This window comes from Pagrus major, chromosome 1 (assembly GCF_040436345.1).
Source record: "Pagrus major chromosome 1, Pma_NU_1.0".
In the NCBI taxonomy this organism is placed as follows: Eukaryota; Metazoa; Chordata; class Actinopteri; order Spariformes; family Sparidae; genus Pagrus; species Pagrus major.
In genome coordinates this window covers 15672504-15697982 of record NC_133215.1, presented here as the reverse complement: position 1 = coordinate 15697982, position 25479 = coordinate 15672504, and the positions used below count along the sequence as shown (strand labels likewise).

The window sequence follows — 25479 nt, the reverse complement described above, 5'->3', positions numbered from 1 at the left end:
CGCTTTTGTTTTGGTTGACTCCTCGTCGCAGGAGATTGACGTCACTGTAGCAGGTTTTTGCCCCTGGTAGAGGCGGGTTAGAAGATTCTGGAAGAGTGAGCCGAGGTTTTGCTCTGAACTTCAGCATATTATCTTCATATAAGGTAAGAAACTGATAATTCAACTGTACATGTTTTGTTTGTACCTGTGGCATATTTAATTTTTTAGCTTAACGTTAAAAAAAAAAACATCCTAGCTAGCGTGTTAGCACTAGCCGGGCTAGCAGTGGTTTAGCTAAGTAACGCTAGCTAAAGTACGTAGGGCCTCGTAGAATCGAAACCTTACTGTTTTCATCATGAGCAGGGTAACAGGTAGTTGCTAACATATTAGCATCCTCGTGTCAACCAAGAATAGGCCGGTGGTGGTGATTTACTTCGTGTTTGTATGTAATTAACACAAGTAAACAAAATAGACAAGGCGTGTTACGTTAACAAATATTACATTTGAACCTCTTTGTATGATTATTTCCCCGTGTCTACAGTGTACATGTTACATTTCATGCCAGTGTCATGGTCCAAATATTAAATAAACCAGATAAAGTAAAATTAAAGAGATGAACTGTGTTGGAATCTAGCTAAGTACAGTAACTCAAATACTTAAAGTATTTGTACTTTACTTGCGTATTTCTTATTTTGTTCTGGTTTACACTTCTACAGAGGGAAATATTAGCTACTTTTAACGTTATATTTATCTGACAGTAATAAATACTAGTTACATTTCGGAACAAAGCTGTACACAAAGACGAGTATTTAATTAGTTTTATAAAATATGACTTGTCATAGATGAAAGTACCCAACACTAGTTAGTAGCTCTGCCTTGTCAACATTCAGATGCTGATTGATAAGATGGTAATGAATCAGGAATAACATGCTGATAACAAATATTTAATAAATGTGACGTTAAATCTGGCCATTGTGCATAATGAGGACTTTTCCTTTCAACACTTTGAAAAAAAATCAAAGCTTCTAATGAATAAGATGATTGCAAGATCAAGATGATTGATGATTGCACTTACAATCTTGTTATCTCATTTTACTCTGATGTGTCTTTCGGTGACAATCTTAATATCTTCGTCCTTTTTTTTAACAGACAGTTTGTTTTTAATGCTGATAGTTTCTATCCAGTAACAGTGGTTTTCAGTTTCAGTTCTCTGTCAGCATTCTGACGTGGAGGGGTGGGGTCAAAGAGCATGTTTGCCTTATAACCTGCATACTAAGCAGAGTATGTCACTCTTCCTGAACCTGATCAAGAACCTATAATATATTTCATTGGTTCCTTGAACCTGTCATCTGCGAAGCCACTGACGTGACCGCACATGTATGACAGTGGCTTCCATGAGTTCACCTGAAACACCTAGACCGCAAATATGTAAAGTCTTACTCAGACTCAGTTTTATTACATAGAAGCAATCCACTGGAACAAATCTTGACGTTAGCGAATGCTGACGGAGTTCCAGTTCAACTTGTGTAAGCTGCTGTAGTAAAAGACTGACATGAAGGAAAAGATCATAAGATTGCCATTGGAAAAACACATCAGAATCCAAAAAATATCAACATAAAATGCGATAAGATTGTAAGTGTGTTACAATCATATTTAATGGAGGGCTCTGTTTTTTTTTCCTGTCTAAATCAAGTCTATTTTCAAATGAAACAATGTCCCATGTCTAACATTTACACAACCAACAAGATAAAGACTGCTCTCACAGTTAAGCCACATGATGATACGCTTTATTTTTGGATTTAATTTGCTCTATTTTCTGTTGTGACAGTGACACATTATATTCATAATCACTTAGCAACACATTAAATTTCATTTAAATCATCTCTCTTAGTTTAGAGACTGCTAGTAAATACTGATGTGTTTTACATTTTTTTTTTACTTTTCCAAGGTTATCTGTCAAAGACAAACATGGTTAAAGAAACAGGCTTCTATGACACATTGGGTGTGAAACCCAGTGCAACTCCTGACGAACTGAAAAGAGCCTATCGCAAACTAGCCTTGAAATATCACCCTGACAAAAATCCAACAGAGGGAGAGAAGGTGAGTTCCTTTCATTACACTCATAAACATTCACTCACAACATTAGCAAGTGTATTTAATTTTCCTTTGGAATAGCACATTGTGTGACAGAAATTTTCTGAACAGATTAAATGGATTGTATTTATTGTCAGATTACAATTTTAATAATATTCAACAGCTTAAAATCCAGGCTAAAATCTATCTATCAGATATTACTGAATTAAATTATATAATGGGTCGGATGAAACGGGGTATGAGTAGTTTTTGTTTAATCGATTTTCATTGCTCTTTTTTATCTACAGTTTCATTTGTATAAGTGATATAAAATTAATACTTGAATGGAGTCGTTATTTGGCACATAATGTGAAAGAGTTAAACACTTTTTTAAGGAGCTTTACAGCCAGATTTTGCTTTTTGACCCTTCTTAAACAAGTATGTGTTTTTGTTTCTTCTCTTTGTAGTTCAAGCAGATCTCACAGGCGTATGAGGTGCTGTCAGATGCCAAGAAGAGAGAGGTCTATGACCGTGGAGGTGAAAAGGCTATAAAGGAAGGAGGAACTGGTGGTGGTGGAGGCAGTGGGGGCTTTGCCTCACCTATGGATATCTTTGACCTGTTTTTTGGTGGCGGCAGTCGGATGCACAGAGAGAGAAAAGGTACGGAAATATTAGAGAAATAATCCCTAAACTGAAATGATGTGTGAGGTTTGTAAAGTGTTTATATTTATGATTTGAAAGTTTTGAGGCCAAAGTTACATAAAGAAAGAGCGAGAGTTCTGTTGACGAGGAAGTTGCTTGTTTTGAACATTTAGTTGTGGCAATAGGGCTGCATCTATCTGTTACTTCCTTTTTGATTAGTATGTGTCTTGTAATTGCTGAGCAACAGTCCAAACAACAAACATGTAATATATTGTAATATAAGACCAAGAAAAGCAGAAAAGTCTCACACTTGAGAACCTTGAGAAAATTACCAATAATTGAGTAATCAGTGCTGCTCTTCTAAAGCCCCTGATATTAGCTCTTTGCAGATATCAATATATTGTTATCAACCGATAAATGGCAAGAAATAAAAGTACAGAAATGAAATGTTTTGAAACTGTGCCATTATTATTTACAAGTTTATTTTTCAACTGTAAATTTGTCCTGCCCAGTAAATTTCTTGGTCTCTGTTGTTGAAATCAAATCTAAGGAAACCTTATGCCAAATGTTTATTCATAGTTAAGGACTGTGAAAATAAAACCAATATTGTTTGATATTGTACTATCATTTTGTTTTTCTTTGGGGTTATTTTTTTTGTTTTTTGTTTTTTGTTTAACTTGACTATCAACAGCAGTGTCGCACTCAAAGATCTTGTATGAGTTTGGTCGTAAGCTCTGCTGTGCATCATGTTTGACACGGGCCTGTCAGTTTCATGTTCTCCCTGCAGAGAGCAAAACATGATTTTTTCATGCTGCAATGAATTGGCTCCTCATTCCTGCTGCAGCTGGTGTTTGTTAGCAAACACATTAAAGCCAACACACATACAAGACTGTTGAACAAGCTTGATAAATGTATGAGAGATCATGTTTTCTCTGGCTGTACATCAAGTGTCTTATTTGTGACTTTGCAGTTTGGCTAGAAAGGAAAACTATTCTGAGCCTCAAGTAAAGAAGTAAACACATAGCTGATACCCGTCTACAGCCCAGTGTCATCTTCCAGCTTCCACATTTTTTTTGTTGTGATTTAAGATTTAGTAGCAGAAGTTTAGGCTTGTTTATTTCAACATGTATAGTATGTAATATGAAATGACAGTGATATAAAAAGGAATCACACATGTGTATTGGTTTCCAACTTTATTCCAAGAAACAGTACTATTAAAATCTCTGATTTGTCTCACCTCAGGTAAGAACATTGTTCATCAGATTTCAGTGACGTTGGAAGATCTTTATAACGGAGCTACAAGAAAACTTGCTCTCCAGAAGAACATTATTTGTGAGAGATGTGAAGGTACGTGTTTTGCTATGCGAGTTATTTTTTACATGCTCTTGTTAGCGTCCGTCACTGGACTTGTTAAGTAATCCGAGCAGGCTTTTCAGCACACACAGGTCATGAAAAGGCTCTTTGTCCCATAACAAAATTAATCTGTCTTGTAAATGTTATCCAGTCCGTGCACCCACAGTTTTATACAAGAAGCCAAACATAAAACAAAAATAGCTTCTATCTTTGTTAACGAAGTGCTGACCGTTGATTATTCTTGGCAGGTCGTGGGAGTCGGAAAGGAGCTGCGCAGATGTGCATGACTTGCCATGGCACAGGCATGCAGGTCCGCATGCACCAGCTAGTACCAGGTATGGTGCAGCAAGTGTCCACGGTATGCCACAGCTGTCAGGGCCAAGGACAGAGAATCAGCCACAAGGACCGCTGCAAAGGATGCGGAGGCAGAAAGATCCTGCGGCAGAAGAAGATTTTGGAGGTCCACATTGACAAAGGTGAGAGCGACTGGAGAGTTTATCTAAATGCATGTGTGACTGGGTGAAGACTGAACCAGAATACCAAATATTGTCCATTAATCACCGGTTCACTTGCCTGCTACAGGAATGAGAGATGGCCAGAAGATTGTTTTCCATGGAGAGGGAGACCAGGAGCCGGGAATAGAGCCAGGTGACATCATCATCGTCTTGGACCAGCGAGAACATCCACATTTCACCCGGTAATAAATATGTTTTCTGTTATCAAGTATCTTTAGACAACATATACAGTATATATGGTGAATATAAAGTCTTTCACTGGAAATTTAAGTGGTACATGAGCTAAAGTAGAAGCACCGATTCTGGTCACTAGAGGGCAATAAAAATTTAAATTAATACTCACAGTCTTATTTGACTTTGCACCCTGCTGATTGAATTTTAACTAGAAGTATTATATTTTATTAAATCACCTCTGATTTTCTTGTTCTTACTCTTGTCCTCAGGAGAGGAGAAGACCTGGTCAGGTCAATGGAGTTGCAACTGGTCGAGGCTCTGTGTGGTTTCAAAAAGCCCATTGAGACACTGGACGACAGAACTCTCCTCATCATCTCACATCCAGGTAAACCAAGTTATTAACTGCACAGCTACATCTTAAAATGTCAAATGTTTAGTTGGCATTCAGACTAAATGCCTGTTGGCGTCCTTGTCAGTGTTATTAGATGATTTATATTGACCGTCAGTAAGTTGAGGGGCAAGCCTCTCCAACCTCTCCTTTGGAAGATATGAAATGCAAAGCATTTGTTTTACATTTAAAAATGTTTGACCCAGCACGTCCTGGTGAACAGACACTGGCCAAGAATTGTTTTACTAGTCAATGTTTTTTTTGCATATGATTTGAGAAACAAAGTATATTATGGTCCAGTGTGTTACGAAGAGAGAATAGAGCCAATATTATATTTATATAAATACAATAAAATGTATTTGTTAGTAGTATTTGTTTTAGACTTAATTTATTACCAGAAAACAAATGGCTTGCATTTATTTTAAGGTGCTAAGTTTATAAAAAACTAGCAATTTTTTAATTAATAAATAAACGATAACCCAAGTCCTTAGATTTTTACCGGGCATTGGCCAGATAATTTCAAACGACAAGAGGATGTAGAATTTAATTTTCAGTTCTCCATTTCACTAAGATGACCTATGTTTTTCATCATATTTTAGGGGAATTGATCAAACCTGGAGACACAAAGTGCGTCTTGAATGAGGGGATGCCCATGCATCGCAGGCCGTTTGAGAAGGGACGCCTTATTATTCACTTCTCGGTAAGACAGTTTTCAGTATCCGCTCCTTTTTAATGTTTGTTTTGTTTTTTTTTTCATTCCCTTTCACTTATCTATTCTATTTTTACTATGCACACACTTTCCCCTCTGTAAAAGGAAAAAATATCTACATCGGCCTCACACACAAATGCACAAAAATACCCATTCAATAATGTCAGCACCGTATCAACCTCTGCCTTGCACCTATGCCCTCTTCTCTGTCTGAGTCTTTGTAATGTAAAATGTGTTAAATCGCCTGTTATGTTTTGTCTTTGAAAATGGCAACAAACAAATAGACGTCAGCACTTTTGCACATGGTTATCAAATTGTTACACTGACACGGTCACACTGCAGGGTGCTGAATTGTTTAATGGTTGTTGAAATCCGTGTGTTTCTTTTAGGTGGTGTTCCCACAACCCAACTTCCTCCCCGAGCAGAAGCTGAAGGAGCTGGAGCGCTACCTCCCAGGAAAGCTGGAGGCAGAGCAGCCGGACAGGATGGATGAAGACCTGTACATCTACGCCAACTTGGAGGAGTGTGACTTTGAGAACAGAAGAAGAAGCAACCATCAGTACTACTACATGGATGAAGACGACTGCACTGGGGGTGTTCAGTGTCAGACGTCTTAAATAACATCTGACCTGTTCTTACACCAGAGGCCCATACCCTCATCTCTTAAAGCACCTTTATTTTGAATTTTGTGCACTTTTTTATTTAATTACTACTCTTTTTTTTTTTTCTTCTTTCAAGCTGAATCATAGAACTGTGTCCCAACACCCTCCCGATTTATTCTAATACATTTTGGACGGATTAACTTTTAAGTTACAGGACTAAACTTGGATCTGGGTGAATGGGATGCCTTGTCATCTTTGGGACTTTTTTTTTTTTTTTTTGCAAGATTTTGTTTTTTATTTTTCCAGTCACACTGTGATGAGAGATGAGAGGGCTGCTTCTACAGGGGCTTCAGAAGAAAGAAAAACTTCTTTGTCTAAGCAAAGACTGCCTGCTTTTACATGCAGTAACACTAAAACGGATGCCAATGTTAATATGAAAATAACCTTTTTTATAGTGTTACTAAATCAGCTGTTGTTGTGGACCACTTGTTGGTGACTTGTTCAATATGTTGTGCGTGTGTGTGAAGACCTAGTGTTCAGATAGGCGTGGAGAGGCTTGTGCATTTAGACTTGAGTTTAAACATTTCTGCTGTTTTACCCTTTCAAGGGCTATTTTCTAGACAGTCTTAAACAATCATAAAATGTGACAAAAGGTAATAATGATGCAGGCGTGGCAGTACATAGGTTCAAGCCACTAAATTGTAGAGTATTCAAACTAATATTTATATTTAGTTTAATATGTTGCTGCAAGCAGTTTTCTGTGGTGATGCCGCACATTTCATTATGTTTTGGACACCTCATGTGGAACATTTAATGTATATACAGCACAGTCTGATATGGGCAAAAGGTCAAAGATGAGTAAGAAGGCACTTTATTTTAGTACAGTTAACAGATCAGGGAGGGTTTAGAAGAACTTAACATGATTTTATCATTCTGTCTTAATACGGTTTGGGGTTTTATTTAAAGGTATTTAGAGAAATCGGTAAACCTGCTTGTTGTAACAGGCCCCTACTGCCTTGATGCTTTCCCTCTCTTTAAAAAGTGCCAAGCTGCACCCAAGTTATACACAAACAGAGTGGCTTATGTCTAGGATGTTGTTTTAAAGGTTGAATCGATTATTTCAGGTATGTGATTTTAAAATCATTAGAATAATTTAGATTTGCTTTATTTAGAATTTCAATTACAAATTTTAATCAATTTGCAAGATAAACTTGTTGATGGGTTTTTGCTCGTGTTGGCCCACAAGCTATTAATGGTGTCTTTGTCATGCCTCATATTTCAGAATTGTTAAATGCCAAATGGGTCGGTGGGAGGTTATGGAGGGACTTAAAATCGCCACACCTGATACCTCATTGAAGTGTCTGCCTGTTTGAAGGCCTTATCATGACTTTAACTTGATGCTATGTTTCTTTCTGTGGTGACTTTGCCTTTGGTTATTGTGAGAAAAAAAGAAGAAAAAAAAACACAACTATGCTCACCAGAAGTGAGATCCCTTGAATGGACAACTGTTCTTGATGCAAAGTTATGGGTACTCATAATGTCAGGGGAACTCAACTCGAAGTTCAGCTCAATTAAGTGTCGTCAAGTTCTTAATTTGACTGTATGCGTGTTAGGACCAATGATCTACTTGTTCATGCTCATGTTTTCTAATTAAATTCCGTTTTATGGTCTCTGTAAGTTGTAGAATTACTTTGTGTGATTGATGTTTATTTTTCTAAGCACTGATATTTTAAAACATTTAAGAGTAGAGTTACAGATGACGATGGAAGCATTTTTGGTTTTACCTGCTCCCGATGATGGCTGCAACCTCTACCTTTTCTTTCGTAAACAATCTGATTTTAATGTTAAGCAGCCTTTTATTTTGTACTAAAGATAATTTTAATTATCTCAAATGTAAAAAAATGGCTTTCAGCCATGCCATGGGACATTCGACAAATAATCTACGCCAGAGCTGAAATGATTAGTCGAAAATTAACAGGCAACTATTTGATAATCGGTTAACCTGTCAGTAATTTTTGAAGCAAAACTGCCAAACATATCCCTGTTCCCAGCCTCTAAATGTGAATTTTTACTGGTTTTAGTCAGATACATACAGTATGGGCAGATGTATAAAATAGTATGTATATGAAGCTGGTCCACTGAGAGGCAGGAGGGATGCAACAGTTATTGTTTGAAACTAAAGATTACCAAATCTCACTATCATTTATGAAATAATTTTTCTAGCTACTACTACTGTAAAATAACAAGACACTGTGTTTTTTTTCCCTCCTGTCCTCCCCACATTTTTGAGTCACCAGCCACCACCGAGACAATGTGAGTACATACAGTATATAGTACAAGTTAGTGTATGTGCAGCAGTGAGTGAGTAGGAGGTATCACTGAGGTGCAGAGCTCATCAAGGTGACAGCTGAGGGGAAGAAAGTGTTCCTGAGCCTGAGATGGTCCTGGAACACAGAGTCCTGTGCTCATAGATGGAGAACATGAGATGTAACTACGTGAAAACTCATGAGAGAACTGTCCACCATCTTAACTTCTTACCATGGTGTTGTTGTATGCCGATGATCTTTGGGTTTTGGACTGTTGGTTGGACAAAAATAATACTTTGAAAACATCACTTTTGGACATTGTTTGTTGACCAACAATCAGTCATTTTAGATGAATCAATATTTTTTTTTAAATTGTTAGTTACAGACATAGTCTTCAAAATATAATGTGATGGTGAGCCATTTTTGTTTTTCTGGTGTGGCTATGCTTCCATAGAGAACAATGCTGTTACTTACTGTATAATAGCACACAAACACCGGCAACTGTAAAGGTTTTTGAATTTTATTGATAATCATGTATGACATGACTGGCAATATATACAACATAATGAATATAGAAAATAGAGTGTAATGTCTTAACATCATTTTGCAACAGTGATATATGGATGACAGGTGATAGGTAGAACCAGATACTGCAGTACAAATAATAAATAGTTCTCTTTCTTGCAGGCATACGCGTCCTACTGATGCACAAGAACATTTATTACAGTCAGTGCAACAAACTAACAATAATGTGACCACGTTAAAATACACTTACTTTATACACACAGGATACAGAATGTGTCACTGGAGCTCCACTGAGGTTTAACTTTAGTCATCATGCATATTTTTAGGGAGTACTAAAATTATTATAGAGCCACATTTAGACAGTGCACTGAGGTAGCATGCAGGGGACGAAGAGGACAAAACAGAATCATTACATCTGAATCATAATCATTGAATCAAAGTTACAAAAGTATTATTACAAACCAAAGCTGAACAAGTATATACCTGATATTGTTTGTTTATGCCCAAACAAGAGGCGGTGTTAATTATAAATATTTTCACGACAGTTCACCATCATGCATTTTCATGTCTAATAAAGACAGAAGAGATGAAAATGGGGATTCAAACTGCACTGGTGAAGCTGGATCCATGAGGAAGTGTATGTTTATTGTATGGAGGACCAAGACAGCCCTGCAAAAGTTTATAAAGCAAAGACATTACAGATTAATTATTTAAAAAAATATAATTTATAAATGATTTCTATTAAAAATATATTAGCCTGATTAAAATCAAGAAATTCAGGGACACAACACTGAATTGATGCCGCAAAAAGATCTGGAACTTGGGAAGTATAGTTGGTTGTTTTCCTTTAATGGGATTTAATGAATAAACAAAATTAAAACAAAAAAACAGCCTTTTTGTTACCTTTTTTTCTTATTTTTCTTTTTGATTTATCAACTTGCCTCTGGTTCACTTTTACATTTGCCAACTGTATTATTTTTCCACTTTCCCACAATGTAGCAAAATCTATCTAATTCCTCCTCATCACAAACGCCCACCTGAACTTGTTGAAATGTTCAAATGATCTGCAAAAATTAAATAATAATTCATTGAAAAAGACCAATTAGTTGCGGAGTTTCCGAGTGTACACTTGACCTTTAAAAGCTACAGTTAAGTAAAAAAAATTCACCCCAGGCTCCATTTAGCAGTTGTTATGGTGTGTTCTGTTATGTATTGTAATTGATTGTTTTCTAACCTGCTGGTTCTGAGTTCAAACCTCAGTTATTCTTGCCAACATTGACAAGAAGTCCTTAAAGAGCTCTGATCCAGCTCTCAATCAATGAACTGTTTCAGAATTTACTGATGGATTACTGTATCCACTTGAAAAAATGTTTTTTTGTTACATAAAAATAAATGAATTGCTTCATAACCATGCGTAGGGCTCTCTGGGTCCTCCATATCGCGATACAGGCGACAGTTTACGGTTTCCATAGCCTTAGGAGGCCATCCTCGCTGTATGTGGCAATCAGATTCTCATGTGGGTGGTGAGCGATGCCAATTACATCTTTCTCGTGAACCTGTGGGTGCAGAATAACACAGATCACCACACATTCTCAGTTTCCCATCAGCCATACTGTTACCTTGTTAACCCCCGCTAAGATTGCTACACAGCAGCAGTGACATAGTCAGAGTGTCAAGTGAGGCAAAAATAACTAGATAAATACTCAGTGTTTTTTTTAAATAAATCGCATTTCACATGGGTGTGGATGAGCTGCCGCCTCTCACAGACTTGATAATGAGTGAATATTAGCAGCAGAGCTTACGGTCAGCGTTTTCTGCAGCCTTCCCGTCGTGTAGTTGAAGCAGTACAGCACTAAGTCCTCTCCCACACAGTAAATCCACTCCCCGCGGGGTGACAGGGTGCAACACACAAAGTCGGCTCCCTCCTTTCTGTCTGAGCTGAATGTCTTCACAGTCTGAGGCGGAAGAGGAGAAGACATTTAGCTGATACGAAGATGTTCAGGCATTGTGTTGGTGTTATCACTAAAATACTACAAAATGAAGGAAAAAATTGTGGAAGGAACGATGAAAGTTGGCGCTAGGGATGGCAGCTATTTGTTGATCAGTCATTTGGTCGACCACTTTGCTCCAAACTGAATTATCTCAGCAGCTTTTGTACATTCTGTACAGACATTCATGGTCTCCAGAGGATGAATCTCCTTGGACTTTGGTGACATTTTCTCTAGCGACACCATAATGGCTGACATTTTTTGGGTTGATAAGTTTTGTGTGAACGATTCGACAGTGATTGGATGTATTGCATTAAAATTTGGTACAGGTATTCATGTTCCTCACAGGATAAGCTGTAATAACTGTGGTGATCACTTATCTTTTCATCTGGCCGTATCTTGAGGTCAAAACTTTAATTTGTCCAATACCATGGGAACTAATGAAATTCCCTAATGAGCTAATTAGTAAATGTTAGCATGCTAACACACTAAATTAAGATTGTGAACATGGTAAACATTATACCTGCTAAACATAGGCAGGTTAGCATTGTCATTTTGAGCATGTTAGCATGCTGATGTTAGCAGTAAGCTAAAGATCATCGCTTTGCCAAAGTCCAGCATCACAGAGCTGCTAGCATGATGTAGACTCGTAATTTTGTTTTGTTATTAATAATATAAATTTAACACATATGGCAGATTCTAGCCTATTGTAAATGCAAACAATCCTGATATGAAAGTACCTGATGTTCATCAGATCAGATGATACGCCAGAGAGCTCTCACCTGACCGTGCATGTTCATGACGACCACCGTGTTGGAGTGGTTACAAACCACAAAGTGCTCTGGATTTTGGGGCAGGGGAATCACATTGTTGACGGGGACTTCTGATGTCCTGGATAGAGATTTGAAAGTGTTGATGCAGACGCCGGATTTTGTGTTCCAAATCTGAAATATGACATAAAATGAATATTATAAAATATATAAATATTACAGAACTTGCAGCACAGACATGAATTATATCCATATAATTTGCTCATTGTACCTTGACTGTGCCATCAGATGAAGCACTGATGATGTGAAGTCCATCTTGAGTGAAAGATGCATCATTTACAAACGACGAATGGCCATTTAGCTCCTTAAGTGTCTTGCCTGACCTCAGTTCATGGATTCTGAAAATGAAATTGTTGAAAATTTGAAAAGTTGTTAAAAAATAAAAGAGCAGCCATGACTCATTAACAAGTCTACGTTTATTCAGCTAAAGAGGAGATTTTCTTTTGCTGGCAGGAAAATACTGAGGAAGGACCCAGATGCAGATGACTGAGGTGGATGTGGTGCAGTTCAGTGATTTAATGCACAGGTGTGTGGATGGGTGGGGCAGTCAGGTGATGACAAGTGGAGGGAAAGTCCGTGGACATCTGCTGGACAGCTAGAGGACGGCAGGTCTGAGGAGTTGAAGGAAAGCACATGGCCTGAGCGGCTAGGGATGAGAAAGTGGTTGAAAAGGGGAACCGAGGAGCAGATTATGACACAGCCGATGTGTTATTTATAGCTCACGTGAAGAGACTGGGTGCAGATTAGCTAAAGCATGACAAAACGCTTATTGCTCGCTGATTCACTCCGTCTCTGGGAGGATAATATTGCGTATGTAAACAAGTTAGACTCCCAGCTCGTGGAATCGCAAGTGAAGAAACACGTTGCAGCTTTGTGCCCGAGCACATGGTCTCTCTCAGTTACACCCACGCAGCACATGTGCTTCAAACACAGCAGAGAGGCTCAGCCCACACCCCCCAGGAGTCAGAAATAGATATTCAACTCCTCAGCTATGACGGGGAATCTGTGTGTGTGTGTGAGAGAGAGAGAGAGAGAGAGAAAGACAGACATCCTTGCTTCAACATATTTACATTCAGGTGCACCACTCGCACCAACTGTTGATGACTAATATCTGAGTTGAACTATGGAGCTTTTCAACGGTTATAAACAAAAATAAACAAAATTAACAGCAGAATTTGATAATACAGCTCATGATAGTCTCTTTTCTTCTAACAAAATGCCTATTTTCTTTATAATGGACCCACGTTTTATGATCATGAGCCTCTAATGTTTGTTATTTCGATTTACAGCAAAAATATCTCTCTAGATTTACCCAAAGAATCACTGGATTTTCATTTAAAATCTTCTACGAGTTTCTCAAGACTTGTACTATTTTTCATTGTGGACACCTAAGTGCATCCTGGGGATTTTTCGGTTTAAGTGCAACTAATTTTGCAGCAGAATATTACAACTCTAATGCGCTCTGTATGCTGAGAGAACTATTAAATGATTAAAAAAGAGAAATAAACTGCCAAATAACACAGAAAAACAATTAAAAGAATTGAAAGATGCATTAAAACAGTCATCTTTTTGTTTGGTTGTGTTGCCAGTTCCCTTTTCCCATCTACTTTGCTATAAGACAGTTCTGTTATGATTTATGCGGCTTGTTGTGGCAACATTTAGCTAATTCAACGTGGGCTGTAAAAAGCCTTCGCCGCCTCCCAGCTGAACTCGCATTCATGTGTGCGCGTTTGAAACTTTTATGAATCATGTCTGAGGTCAGTGGACGCTCTCACTTCCACCTCCCACAGTAGACAAGCAAAGTTTTGCCACAACAAGGCTCCCACCATGTTTCTCTTTTAAAATGACTGGTACAGCCTTGACTTCACATATTTAAATCCCTTTTAAAGACTAAAAATGAATTTACTGTATTAGGTATTAATCTACCATGTATAGATCTATTTATAATGAAGCATTTATCTATATATTGACTGATTTATTGTTAGACTTTCATTGATCTTACAGTTTAATCCATTTCAATTTCCAGTAATGTTTGCTATTTGCAAAACATTCTGAGTTATATTATATGAATAATCTTACTAGTATTGATATCAGTCAGTGTCGGTGTGTCAGCCAACTAAATATGAATTTCTTTCCTCAACAGCTGCAGCAGCCTGCGGTGTGTTCAGTGTGTGCATGAGAGCGTTACATCCCACCTGATGGTTTGGTTAAAGGAGGCACTGAGGACCTGGTTGTTGTCCTTGGAGAAGCTCAGACAGGTCACACCTTTGCTGTGGGCGTGCTCAAACCTGCGCAGGCATAAGCCGCTCTGGATCTTCCACACCTTCCGCAACAGCACACAAATTTCAGGAGATAAGATGATGAGACTTCGACTTGAATAACATCATTAACTCAGACGTCAACACGCATTATTGTAAGACAGCATTTTCAGATCCAACCTTTATTTTGCCGTTCTGAGCTCCAGTTGCCAGCAGATCTGTATCCTGACTGAAGCACATGCACAGCACGGCTTCATCCATCATCATGAAGCTGTCCTGGGCCTGGTACTTTAGCTCCTAATTCATCCATGCAGACACACACAGATAAGAAAGGCCAAGACGGCAGCATTAAAACATTGTTACAACAATAAATACAAACAGACTAACACTACATGCTCCAAACTAGTACATAATGTATACAATTAAAATTCTCTAAGAATATAAGAAGTCTCTGTATTTTTAAGTGTCACGATATAAAATATGCTTACCTTACTGATTTTTCCAGTGTTGAAGTTCCACACCTCAATGAACCCGTCCACCGACCCAGAGATTAAGTACTTGCCATCAGGAGAGAAACGGGCGCACTCCACATGTGACCGTCGTCCAAACTGCAGAGAGCACACAGTAACTCCTCATTAACATAAACTTCTTCCCCTCACATGCTCACCTATTTGGTTTACTGCGTTTTATCCAGATGCACAGAGAAATAAAGCACAAAGTAACATCAGGCGACCTCAGGGAGGCATTAAGATTTCCACCATGCTGCAGTCTGAAGTTGTGTAGGCTGACCATTTTAACCTTGGGCAGAAAAAAGCAAGGATGAGCATCTCTGGCAGCTCCATCTGGATACAAGTGATGAAAGCACAGCCAGAGACTAACACGAGTGCCTTCAGGTGAGTAAAGTAATTAGTTTTGTGTATGTGTGTGTGTGTGTGTGTGCAAGCATTATCTTGCCAGCGTGCATTTGTTTTGAGCTTTATCACAGGAAAAAAAGACACCTTGGCGTGTCGACAGTATAAAAATATCTATCAGATTACTTATGAACGGCGTGTGTTTTCCAGATATATTGTGGGGTTCATGAAGAAGGAGATGAACTCTAAATTTGGATTCATTAATAAAAAGAGAAGAGTATTTTATTACTGTAAATAAACTGTAATGTGCTGCCAATATTGCCTCAACTCATAATTACCAAACCAAACTCTGGATGTGCAAAACACTTACGTCCTTAACATTGAGTTTATATAGTAAATTGGTGGGCTGAGTTTATCAGAACCCGTGTTGGTCTACAGTACCTTGATGTGGCGGTACAGCTGAGTTGGAAAGCTCTCTTTCTCCATAAGTCTCTCCTTGTTGCCAGAAGTCTCAATGGTCATGTCGGGGGAGAGATGATCCGGAAACTGCTGTATTCTCATAGACTGTGGAACAGACATGATGAACAGAACAGTCAGCAGAAAACATAATGAAGTTGTGGCTATTTCACTCCATCAATGTCAGGGGCTCAATAAAAATCAAGAATGCTAAGAAGTGTCAACTTGAATATTCAAATTGTTGAGTTGTAATCCCATAATGTAACACATGATGGAAATCAAGCAACTACTTGCAGCTTGAAACTATGAAAACAAACTGTGAATGGAAACTGGAAATATACTTTTAGTCGCTTATTGATACATTTTCAAATTTCAAATTGGCAGGAGAAGTCCTGTTGCAGTTTGACTCGCAGCTTTATAAATTAGCACAATAATATTTGATATACTGCAGCCAAAACACTATCAACATTTTAGTGTTGCATTAAATAAGCCAATTCTGTTGCTTGATACATTTTACTGGCTGCATAAGCAACATGGGCATCACCAAGAACCTTCCCATAGGGAAAATGTACCTCTCTTAATACCAAAATAGCAGATGTCACATGTTTAGTGTTAAATACACAGCCACGCAAGAAACTGAGCATTGCTTACTTTAGCAAACCCAAAGAGCCGATGAAATAGCTAATAATAAAATATTAAAAACAAATAACATTGATGGTTTAGGACTCATTTCATGACTGAATTTTCTTCTGATGTGCTGCTCCATCTATTTAAGAATTAAGGAGGGCAATAAAACTTTAAAGCTCCTGAAAACTTGCTTTCGGATCCTAAGAATTTCTCTTTATGATTAAATATTCATATTAAATGAGCAAAATTCAAAGTTAAGCTTCAGAAAGAAAAAATATCCTCAGTTCTTATGCAAGAGTTTAACTCGGCTTCAACTCTGCTATTCAGCTTCGTCAGTTTGTGTGGGTGTGGTTTCATCTTGAAGTTTCTATGCAAATTTAGTGCAGACTCGAGAATTATCAGCGAAAGAAAACGTATATTAAAGTGTGTTTCCATCCACTACCACAATGCAAAAATTAGGAGTTTGGTGCATTGAGACGAACAGTAGGTGGCGCTAATTCTCCAGTCAGGTGCATTAAATCACTGCAGAAGAAGATGTGATGAAACAAAACTGTGAAAACTGTGATGAAAATGTGACATTTATGTTTTGTTGTGTGATGTTTTTTTATTAATTGAAGAAAAAAAACACAAGAGGGCTGTTTTTATGAGTCAGAAGTGACCACATTTGGACGAGAGGGTGAAGCTGGGGAAGATATCAGGATTGGATACGCTGTGGTAGCAACTTCTCAGTCACAAGGTAGACACACCCTAAATCATACCCTGCTTTATCGTCTATTTTACTCTCATGCTGTGTTGAAGAAGACTTGAAACTAGAGATTGAGACTGAAAAACTCAATAGAAAACTGTTCACTGAGGTAATAAATCAAGTGAGAAGTAGGGTCTTTTTCTCATAAGCTTACATACAGTTCTCTTTGAAACCAGTGGAGTTGCCCCATGCTGGCCATTAGAAATAACGCAGGTTTAAGGGACATTTTATACAGACAATGGACATGACCTTTTCCTAACTGAGCCCCGCCCACTTCAAAACCACTGAGAAGATCTCAAATAAAGTAGAAAATACAGAAAATCTCTCCTGTGATTTCACCAAAACTTCTCTGTCTTTGGCAGAAACATGTGTGCTCATGTATAACATCATCACTAAGAAGCTGATTTAGAAATAATATGTTTTCAGGTGAGAATTGAGGGAGATCGTTATTGTATCTTTCATTCATAATGACAGAGTGCTTTATTGATTAGTTGGCTTCCCTTGTCACATAATTAGAGCGAGTTTTGAGAGGGATATTGATCGGTATACTTACGCCAACTTGTTCCAGGAGCCCCATGAGACGAGAAGGAGGCACCACGCTAACCTCCCTCACCAGCGCCTCGGCTATCGCTCTGCGCCGCTTCTCCTTGCTGCTGCCTTTTGGGTACGCCTGCGACGAGAAGCAGAGGAGTTTACTTTTCTAAAGCGCTTACTGGTGCAGTTGTTTTAAAACTAAAAAACTTAATCGTCTCACCTCACGGGGGTCAAAGTAGGAGCATGTTAGCAGGTTCTCCAAATGGATGTACCTCTCCGGCTGCGTCTGCTTCAACATGATCATGGGGTCAGTTTGTCTGAGGAGTGAGCGAGCCGCTCCCACCTCCCTCATTTCAATGAGCTCCATTACGACCTGTTAAAGAGATAAGTGCTCATGAGATGCTGCTAATTAAAAACTCAAGCCAAGAACAGCACTGAGGCAAGGCTCACCTGCTCATAAAGATCAATAAGTGTGTTGTCGGGCAACCTGAGGGACTCGATGGCCAGCAGGACGGAGTCCCAGTGGCCGTTCTTTATGTCTGCAATGAAACTGTCGATGCTTTCCACCGTGTTGAGCGACACGGTGGTTTCCTCCTGTAGGGTGGTCAGCGTTCGGTAGAGGTTGTTCTCCTTCAGGTACTGCATGATCAGGCGGATCACACTAGAGAAGAAGGTTAGAGCAAAATTATGTAATTTTTTTCCTTTTAATTAACAGGTTCAAAATCATGTTGATGGTACAGTGTCTTGTAGCAGGGTGAAGGATGTCTCTGTCTCAGCCACTCCGCCCCCCATCACTTGTTTCTGCACTATGTAACCTCAGTGAGAGGGTAGGATCTCAGCGTGATGATTTGTATGTACGACAGTGGTGTTGCACTCAGACACTGTGGGGGGCGCCAGATCACACAAAATGCTAATTCCTACATAATGATGCTTTGAAACAGTGATGGAATGTAACTAATGCTAAGTACCATTTTGAGGTACTTGAGTATTTCCACTTTCTGCTACTTTATACCTTCACTCCACTCAACTTCATTTATCAGATACCTTTAGTTACTTGTTACTTTGCAGACTGCACCAGAGCACATTTTTAAAATTAATTAATTTTTATCAGCAATCAGATAAAAAAAAAAAAACCCTGACTTTGATCATCAGAAAAATGCTGACTATCATATCTGATAATCAGCCAGGCCGGTAGTTGGTCAACTCATAGTATACAGTATATATATATACATCTAAATATATTTACTTTTAAGATTAAAAAATTACTTTTCATACTTAAAGATGCACAATGTAGTTTTTGGGAAAGACATTTTAACAAGAAGGATACATTATTTTTATACCTAAACAAACTCAATAAACAAACTGTTTGTTTTCATGACTGAATAAACAAACTGACCTTAAAGGGCAACACAGTTTCATACGGGTTTACTTTGTTTATGTGTGGCGTACCCTGCCACCTTTCTAGCTTCAAACAGTGTTCTGGGGCCCTTATTTTTCCTCTGAGAATGGCTTGTTTATTCAGTTGTGGAAAAAATAGATATTTCTGGGTTTGTATTATTACCTCATTCATATTGTAAATATTACAATTCTGAGTTTGAATTTCTTCTCCAAAACTACATAGTGCTCCTTTAAGTATATTTACCCTTACAGTACACGAGACACTTTCAGACTATTTACTCAAGTGCTGTTTTACTGCAGTAATGTTATAACATTATCTCTTTACTTTGACTGAAGTATGACTTTTTGTTATACGGCACTGCTTTTAAATGCAATCGAAAAATGTCCTTGATGTCTTACATTTAATGTATTTCTATGCTCTTGTAGAGCACTTTGAGTTGCCTCGTGTCTGAATGGTGCTATATAAATAAACTTGCCTTGCCATTGTTTCTGTGACAGTTAAATTACCAGGAGCGATAACATTTCTCTGTGGAAGTGATTCAGTATCAGTACATCTCCTCTGGCGTGTCTTGATCTCGGAGAGGGAAATGCCAGTGTTTATCACTTCTGTCACACTCTTCTGATTCTGAGTGATCAACTGGACACTGAAACACTGTTTTATTTTCAAAATGCTGCCACAGATTGACTGCTGTTCCCGTCAAAACAAGACAAGAGCAGGAATCGTGCTTCACGTGGAGGTTTTGTCCCAAAGCTGTGCCATGTGCAGGTCATTTTCACAACTCTCAGTTGCATCCCACCTTCCCATCTGTTGTCACTCCATCAGCAATCACCCTGCAGGAAAGTTTTGTGGTCTTTTCACGTGCGCTTTTGTCCACAGACATGGTGACTGGATAAACATCACCTGCTGATTCTCCATTTATGCTACAATTTCACCTCCCTCCATAAGAAGGTGAGTTTGACAACAAATGTGTAGGCTTCTCCATCCCCACGTTTCCCCACAGGATGACTGAATATCCAACCAATGAAAAAGGGGCACAGTCGCATCTGAGCGAGGGGAGGAGAGCCTATTAAATCAACAGGCACATGTGGATGAAACAGACATGTGTATAGTGGCATGCAAAACAGCCCGGACCCGCCTCTTTCTCAGCCTAATCAGCGAGGACAGCGGGCTAAATGGCTCAAAGCGGGCGTTTGAGCAGCCTCACAGGGGACACTGGCCATATGTGCCACAGTATATTAAAAATTAAAGAGGCTACACAGGCGATTAAACAAACGCCACATGGGTGCAGAAAAAGCGTGCGCAGAACATAAATAACAGCAGTAGTAGTGGAAGAAGAAGACAGATTTACAGGCTGCATTGGTGCGTGTTAGTGTTGTTTATTTCTTTAAATGACACATCCAGGCACGCATGTAATATTCTAAGAAATTATATCATTTTATTTATAAGAAGGAACTTTAAGAAAGATGCAAAAAATCGCAGCAAAATCCCCCAAAATGAACATCATGCAGTCTCCAGGATGAATGCGTAATTTACAACTCAGTCACCATAACAGACCCAGGCACCTCTCATTCAGCAGAACTGATGTTTTTCTTTTAATCACACAGGTGGTCATATCATTATTAATGCTTGTATGTTCTACATCTATCACCACACTTGTTAATTACAATTAGAAATTAAAAACACAAAAAGGAGAAGCGCACTTACTCTGAGGGCTCCATCTCCGCGGCCATGCTGATGTTGTCTCCTGCTGTTGCAGCACCGGACTGACGGCTTGGCGGCTCGGGCTCGGGCTCTGCGCTCGCTAGAGCCACGTGAAAGTCGTCTGCTGAGGACCACCCACTACACGTGCTCTCTCCTGTGTCTCTCATTTTTTTTGCGGCGGGCAGCAAACCCAAACTTGTGACTGCCGCCGCCACACAAACGTCTTGGCGCTACGCGCACACACACACACACCCACTTTCCAGTTTCCCTCTCCTGACGCATGCCGATATACAGAAGGAGCATTTGTGGGCACGTTGCGTGCAGGAGACGAGATGCTGCGGCGGCAGTCAGCCACGACATCAGCATCAGCAGCATCAGCACCACGGAAAGGAGCTCGTGGCTCAGAGCGTGCTCGCCTGTAGGAACCATTGTGCACGAGCCATAACATCGCTGTAAACGTCCTCTCCCTCTCAGTGCTCATCAATATGCACACCCTGAGCTGGGTGCGTCTGCGTATTCATCCCTGTGATTACCACCCATTAATGTCCTCCTGTAATCACACACTGCGGGTATGATGCTGGAGCTGCACTCAGCGGGCTGGGAGTGTTAATCAGCTGGGATGTTTGACCCTTCAGTGAGAGTGTGTGTTTAATCTGAGGCCCACACGAGCAAATAAACCTGTTGGTAAAGTCGTTAATCCAGAACAGAGGTTTCATCACTATGAAACGACCTTGTAAAGGCTTTATTGTCTGGATGCAAAAAAAAGAGACTATCCTCCACTGTGCTGCATTATCTATATTTAGGCGTAGCTGCAGAATGAATACAAATAAAGACTAATAACACAAGATTTAAAAATAGTCATTAATCGTTTTAATAAATAACAAAATCTGACAATATTTTGCAGTTATTCATGTGACGATAGGTTGGTTTGATGGTTAATACTCTCTCCTCATCAAACAGTTGTATGGTCAAGCTCCTCTAACAGACCAGCAGCAGCAGCAGCAGCAGCAGCAGCAGCAGCAATGCACCTACAGGAAGATTTATGTGACCCGTGTTTCATTGAGGACTCCAACATCAGAATCAGAAATCAACGTGGATCACTTCTGAAAGGTGCTGCAGAAATCAGACGCAATTTGGCGGCCAGTGTTGTCTGACGTAAGGAAGGTTCTGGGTTTTGTGTTCCTGAAATGTATGACAATGCAACAAGCTGACCTTTGTTTCACTGTCTGAAGCAACATCCTCGTGATCATGTCACATTTCTCAGATGTAAAAACTAAATATACAAAATTAGGACTCAGAGACATTTGGCCATCGGTCCTCGTATTATTTATAACGTTTTAGAGAGCTGTGATGGCCGAGTGGTTAAGGCGTTGGATTCGAAATCCAATGGGGTTTCCCCGCGCAGGTTCAAATCCTGCTCACAGCGACGGAGTCAGCTTTAATCAATGACTATGATCAATAAGTGGATCGTTACCGTAAAGGTGGTTCCTTGGAAAAATATATATATAAAACCTGAAAAATACACCGCGCCATCAATATGATGCAAAACAAATGACTATTATGATAAAAAGATAACACTGTCTGAAATGACTCTATAAAATCTTTTTCATTGCACTTATTTTTATTTATTAAATACACCCATCAACGAATCCTTAATTTCACAATAATTTACAAATATGATTATTAGTTTAGGAAAGTAATTTGGTTGCCTATTAATAATAGGGAAAATAGTGTTTAATTAATGACAATTAATATAATATATAATATTACTATATTCCAATTCATTGCAAGAATAACCTAGAGAGTATTTTAGTCATTGATAACAGGTCAGCTAAACGTGCAATTAATGTGAAATTCGTTAACAGAAACTTAAAGAATATATGCGCAGCCTGTGTTGAGATATCGCGAGAACAGCCCGAGAGCTTCTGAGCGGTTCAGCACAGGTGAGCGCTAATTGACGACGCGACCACGCGATGTAACTTCTGAAGCAGCGCTCTGCAGGGTGAGAGTGGTCAGTTCAAATACCGTCTGAAAGGAAGTCTATATTTTAAACGTTTACTCGTATTAAGGGTTGTTTTTTTATTCCAGTGTACGAAACATGCCGATGAACAACAACCAGGTGAGAACAATCCAGCTGGATTACCTGTACATGCAACACATCAACACCTCCTAATCGACTTCTAGTCTTTCTCCTGTTTGTTCCCAGTGTGTTTCTAGAGATGTTTTCTGTTGTAAACAGCCTGGATGGCAGGTTCTTATCAATTAAACGTCCCCTAAATCATATATTTGGGATTTGTGGGCTTCAGATTACTTGGAAAAAAATTAAAATAATCACATAATACAGAATATCTGTGCATCAAGTAAACCGGTTAATTAATAAACATGGACTATATCTGTAACTCTTTGTGTCTTCTGATTTCTCGCAGAAGGGACAGAGTGTAGCTGCCAGACTGGCCAACCTGCCAGTGGTTCACTCAGCCTGTGCCAGGCTGTCAGTCTTGTACATGGACACTAAATGCAGCCACCCCAGCCTGATGTCTGCGTGTGAGGGTCTGGAGAGCAGGGTGACAGCTCTGGCTTCACCTGTCATTGTTAAACTGGAGCCACAGAGTAAGTACTGTCAGGGCTCACATGTTAGGCCTACCTGTGAAATGTAGATACTGCAATCTGCCCTTTGATAATCCTCCCAGGATGCTGAGAGAAACTTCAACAGCACAGCGACTAAAATAATGTGTTCACTCTTTCTCATCCATTTAAAGGAGATTGTTAAAAAAAAGTCCATGGTGCATAGATTCTGTGTTTGGTTTCTGTCTGTCTGAGTAGCCTACTATTAATATTTTTGCTTTATTTAAATCAATATAATACATCCATTTACAGTGTAATGAATTCAAGAAGGCAAAATGTTGCATAACCACCAAATCAAATGAAATCCACAAGTCAATAGTAAATAGGTCAATTCATTTGTTTTTTCAGCTCAAATGTATATTAAGGTTTGATTTATAATTAATAATAACTTATTTACTGAAAACTATCAATAATATACGTAAAGTCATACATAAACATGAATGTGCAAATGTGTACATGCATAAATAATTTATATTGGCTCAAAATCAAGTGCTAATGGGAAATAAAGTTGTATTTATAGGGTCAACATCTCCGCTAAATGAAGACTGCAGGTGTCACTTATTGTAGAAATTTGACAACTTTTCAGTAATGGCTTCACTGCCTGGATTATTTCCACAGTTTCCATTGCAAATGACGTTGCATGTAAAAGTCTTGACTGGCTGGAGACGAGGTTCCCAGTGCTGCACACACCCACAGAGCAGGTACGTTTTCTTTCTGTCAAATCTAAATGAGCCTCATAAATCTCTCCATCAACCATCTCTGGCTTTCTTGGTTTTATCCAGATTGTTGCCACTGCCAAGACCAAGATGCATGAGATCCAGGATGTGGTGAGCATTGCAGCTAATGGGACTGTGGACTGTGTCACGTGGCTGATGGACATGATGCAGCAGGGTGATGACCGGGCCGACCAGCCACTTGTGGACAGAGCCATCAGTGTGGCCTGTGTGGGACTGGACTCTGCTCTGGTCATGTCAGAGGCTCTGATGGACCGAATGCTTCCTCCCACTGAACAAGATAAAGGTGCGTAGCTTAATGAAGAGATACTGATGTAAAAGAAGTCACATTCAGAACCTAAACTTCTTTTGTCACTTAAAATATCTTCTTGCTGACTTTACAGAAGTAGAAGCTCACTTGTTGGAGGGTTTTGATGTGGCGACACCCAGGAGAAGTTACTCTGTGCGACTGGTTTCACTCACTGCCAAGCTGTGCAGGAGGACCTACAGCATGGTGGGGTCCAGGATTCAATCTGTTCAGGTGTGCTGTGAGTAGTTTATAAAACATGCTGGAAAGCGCACAAGACCATCAACACCTCTCTATGTTCATTAATCCATTAATGACCAACACCTAGATTTAGTATGTTACTGAAAAGCCCCACTGTTGTCTCTGTTAGAGGTAGAAACACAAATTTTGCTATTGAAACTGTCAAAATATTTTTTTTTTATTTCATATATTTATCATGACTTAAAGAAGTAGAGAAAGCCCATTACAATAAGTGGTTTTACATCCATTTGAATGTTAGGAAAAAATGTAATTTCACAAATCCATTTAACTTGTTTTTTTCTTGGCTCAAAAGAAGATGGCTTTGATAAATCAAATCAAAAGTATTTGTTGTCCTCTGCTCAACAGGTCATGGAGAACTTATCCATTTCTTCAGGTCTGGTCCAGGACCTTCAGACCAGCTGGCAGACCTTCGCCTGCAGTATCCAGGGGTTGCCTCAGTATCTGCAGCATCAGCTTGTGTCTACCTTGTTCTTTTTCTGCCAGATGTATGACTTGAGCTGCCCACCATCCCAACAACACCAGGTGAACCAAGAGAGACGTTGTCTCAATGCTGCCGAGACCCCAACTCAGAAGGATGTGGTCCAGGTTCACCATCGAGCTACACCACCGACCGTCCGAATGAGGCGGCCAACCAAGACATCTCCATTTGATAACGGGTGTAATGTTAAAGGATGTATTAGTCGCTGATTGAATAGTGTGCTGAATTTACGTCCCACTGCTTTCAGGTGCAGCTGAATATTGGCCTAAAATAAAAGTTGAAGATTCATGAACTTTAATTCTTTTTGTGAATCTGGTAGCTGTTCAGGCAGACAAGCCACCACAATTACACAATGTGTACTGTATAGTGCAAACAGGGTGGGAAATGCAGCATTGTTAATCATGTAGTTATAGAACAAAGACCTTCGATGCCAAATTGGT

At 39.2% G+C, this 25479-nt stretch overlaps 3 protein-coding genes and 1 non-coding gene across 5 annotated transcripts; 3 read left to right on the top strand and 1 right to left on the bottom strand.

The window, feature by feature from the left end:
• Positions 1-32: 32 nt before the first annotated feature.
• Positions 33-8112, top strand: dnaja1 (DnaJ heat shock protein family (Hsp40) member A1). Its single transcript, XM_073466291.1, has 9 exons — positions 33-143; positions 1928-2079; positions 2520-2712; positions 3937-4041; positions 4296-4523; positions 4630-4744; positions 5006-5121; positions 5724-5824; positions 6223-8112. Exons 2-9 carry the CDS (start codon positions 1948-1950, stop codon positions 6448-6450), a joined length of 1218 nt encoding a protein of 405 aa, XP_073322392.1. The 5' UTR covers positions 33-143; positions 1928-1947; the 3' UTR covers positions 6451-8112.
• Positions 8113-10723: 2611 nt separating this feature from the next.
• Positions 10724-20684, bottom strand: LOC140996053 (WD40 repeat-containing protein SMU1-like). The gene is made up of 12 exons (XM_073466277.1): positions 20659-20684; positions 18006-18216; positions 17776-17928; positions 17581-17691; positions 15635-15757; positions 14831-14950; positions 14523-14639; positions 14280-14407; positions 12296-12422; positions 12037-12198; positions 11069-11221; positions 10724-10822 (listed from the first exon to the last, which is right to left on the bottom strand). Exons 1-12 carry the CDS (start codon positions 20682-20684, stop codon positions 10724-10726), a joined length of 1530 nt encoding a protein of 509 aa, XP_073322378.1.
• Positions 20685-21999: 1315 nt separating this feature from the next.
• trnas-cga (transfer RNA serine (anticodon CGA)) lies at positions 22000-22081 on the top strand. Its single transcript has one exon. It is a non-coding gene; the product is annotated as a tRNA-Ser (tRNA).
• Positions 22082-22584: 503 nt separating this feature from the next.
• Positions 22585-25331, top strand: LOC140996040 (perilipin-2-like). 2 transcript variants are annotated; one of them, XM_073466257.1, is made up of 7 exons: positions 22585-22657; positions 22744-22774; positions 23082-23265; positions 23899-23981; positions 24063-24300; positions 24398-24534; positions 24907-25331. In XM_073466257.1, exons 2-7 carry the CDS (start codon positions 22754-22756, stop codon positions 25246-25248), a joined length of 1005 nt encoding a protein of 334 aa, XP_073322358.1. In that variant the 5' UTR covers positions 22585-22657; positions 22744-22753; the 3' UTR covers positions 25249-25331. The 2 variants fall into 2 exon arrangements, with proteins under 2 accessions (XP_073322358.1, XP_073322366.1); XM_073466265.1 differs by lacking the exon at positions 22585-22657 and having other exon boundaries at positions 22666-22774; positions 24398-24541; positions 24907-25145.
• The last annotated feature ends 148 nt before the right edge of the window (positions 25332-25479 follow it).

Bases quoted from the DNA above. Each gene is read 5' to 3' on its own strand.
- LOC140996040 (XM_073466257.1), top strand. From the start codon at position 22,754: ATGCCGATGAACAACAACCAG. The intron at 23,982-24,062 runs GTACGTTTTCTT...GGTTTTATCCAG, and splicing joins TGCACACACCCACAGAGCAG to ATTGTTGCCACTGCCAAGAC. The intron at 24,301-24,397 runs GTGCGTAGCTTA...CTGACTTTACAG, and splicing joins TCCCACTGAACAAGATAAAG to AAGTAGAAGCTCACTTGTTG.
- LOC140996053 (XM_073466277.1), bottom strand. From the start codon at position 20,684: ATGGCCGCGGAGATGGAGCCCTCAGA. The intron at 15,758-17,580 runs GTTGGCGTAAGT...TCTGTTCCACAG, and splicing joins TCATGGGGCTCCTGGAACAA to TCTATGAGAATACAGCAGTT. The intron at 10,823-11,068 runs GTAAGCTCTGCT...CTGCACCCACAG, and splicing joins GGCTGCAGAAAACGCTGACC to GTTCACGAGAAAGATGTAAT.
- dnaja1 (XM_073466291.1), top strand. From the start codon at position 1,948: ATGGTTAAAGAAACAGGCTTCTATGACACATTGGGTGTGAAACCCAGT. The intron at 2,080-2,519 runs GTGAGTTCCTTT...TTCTCTTTGTAG, and splicing joins ATCCAACAGAGGGAGAGAAG to TTCAAGCAGATCTCACAGGC. The intron at 5,825-6,222 runs GTAAGACAGTTT...TGTTTCTTTTAG, and splicing joins GCCTTATTATTCACTTCTCG to GTGGTGTTCCCACAACCCAA.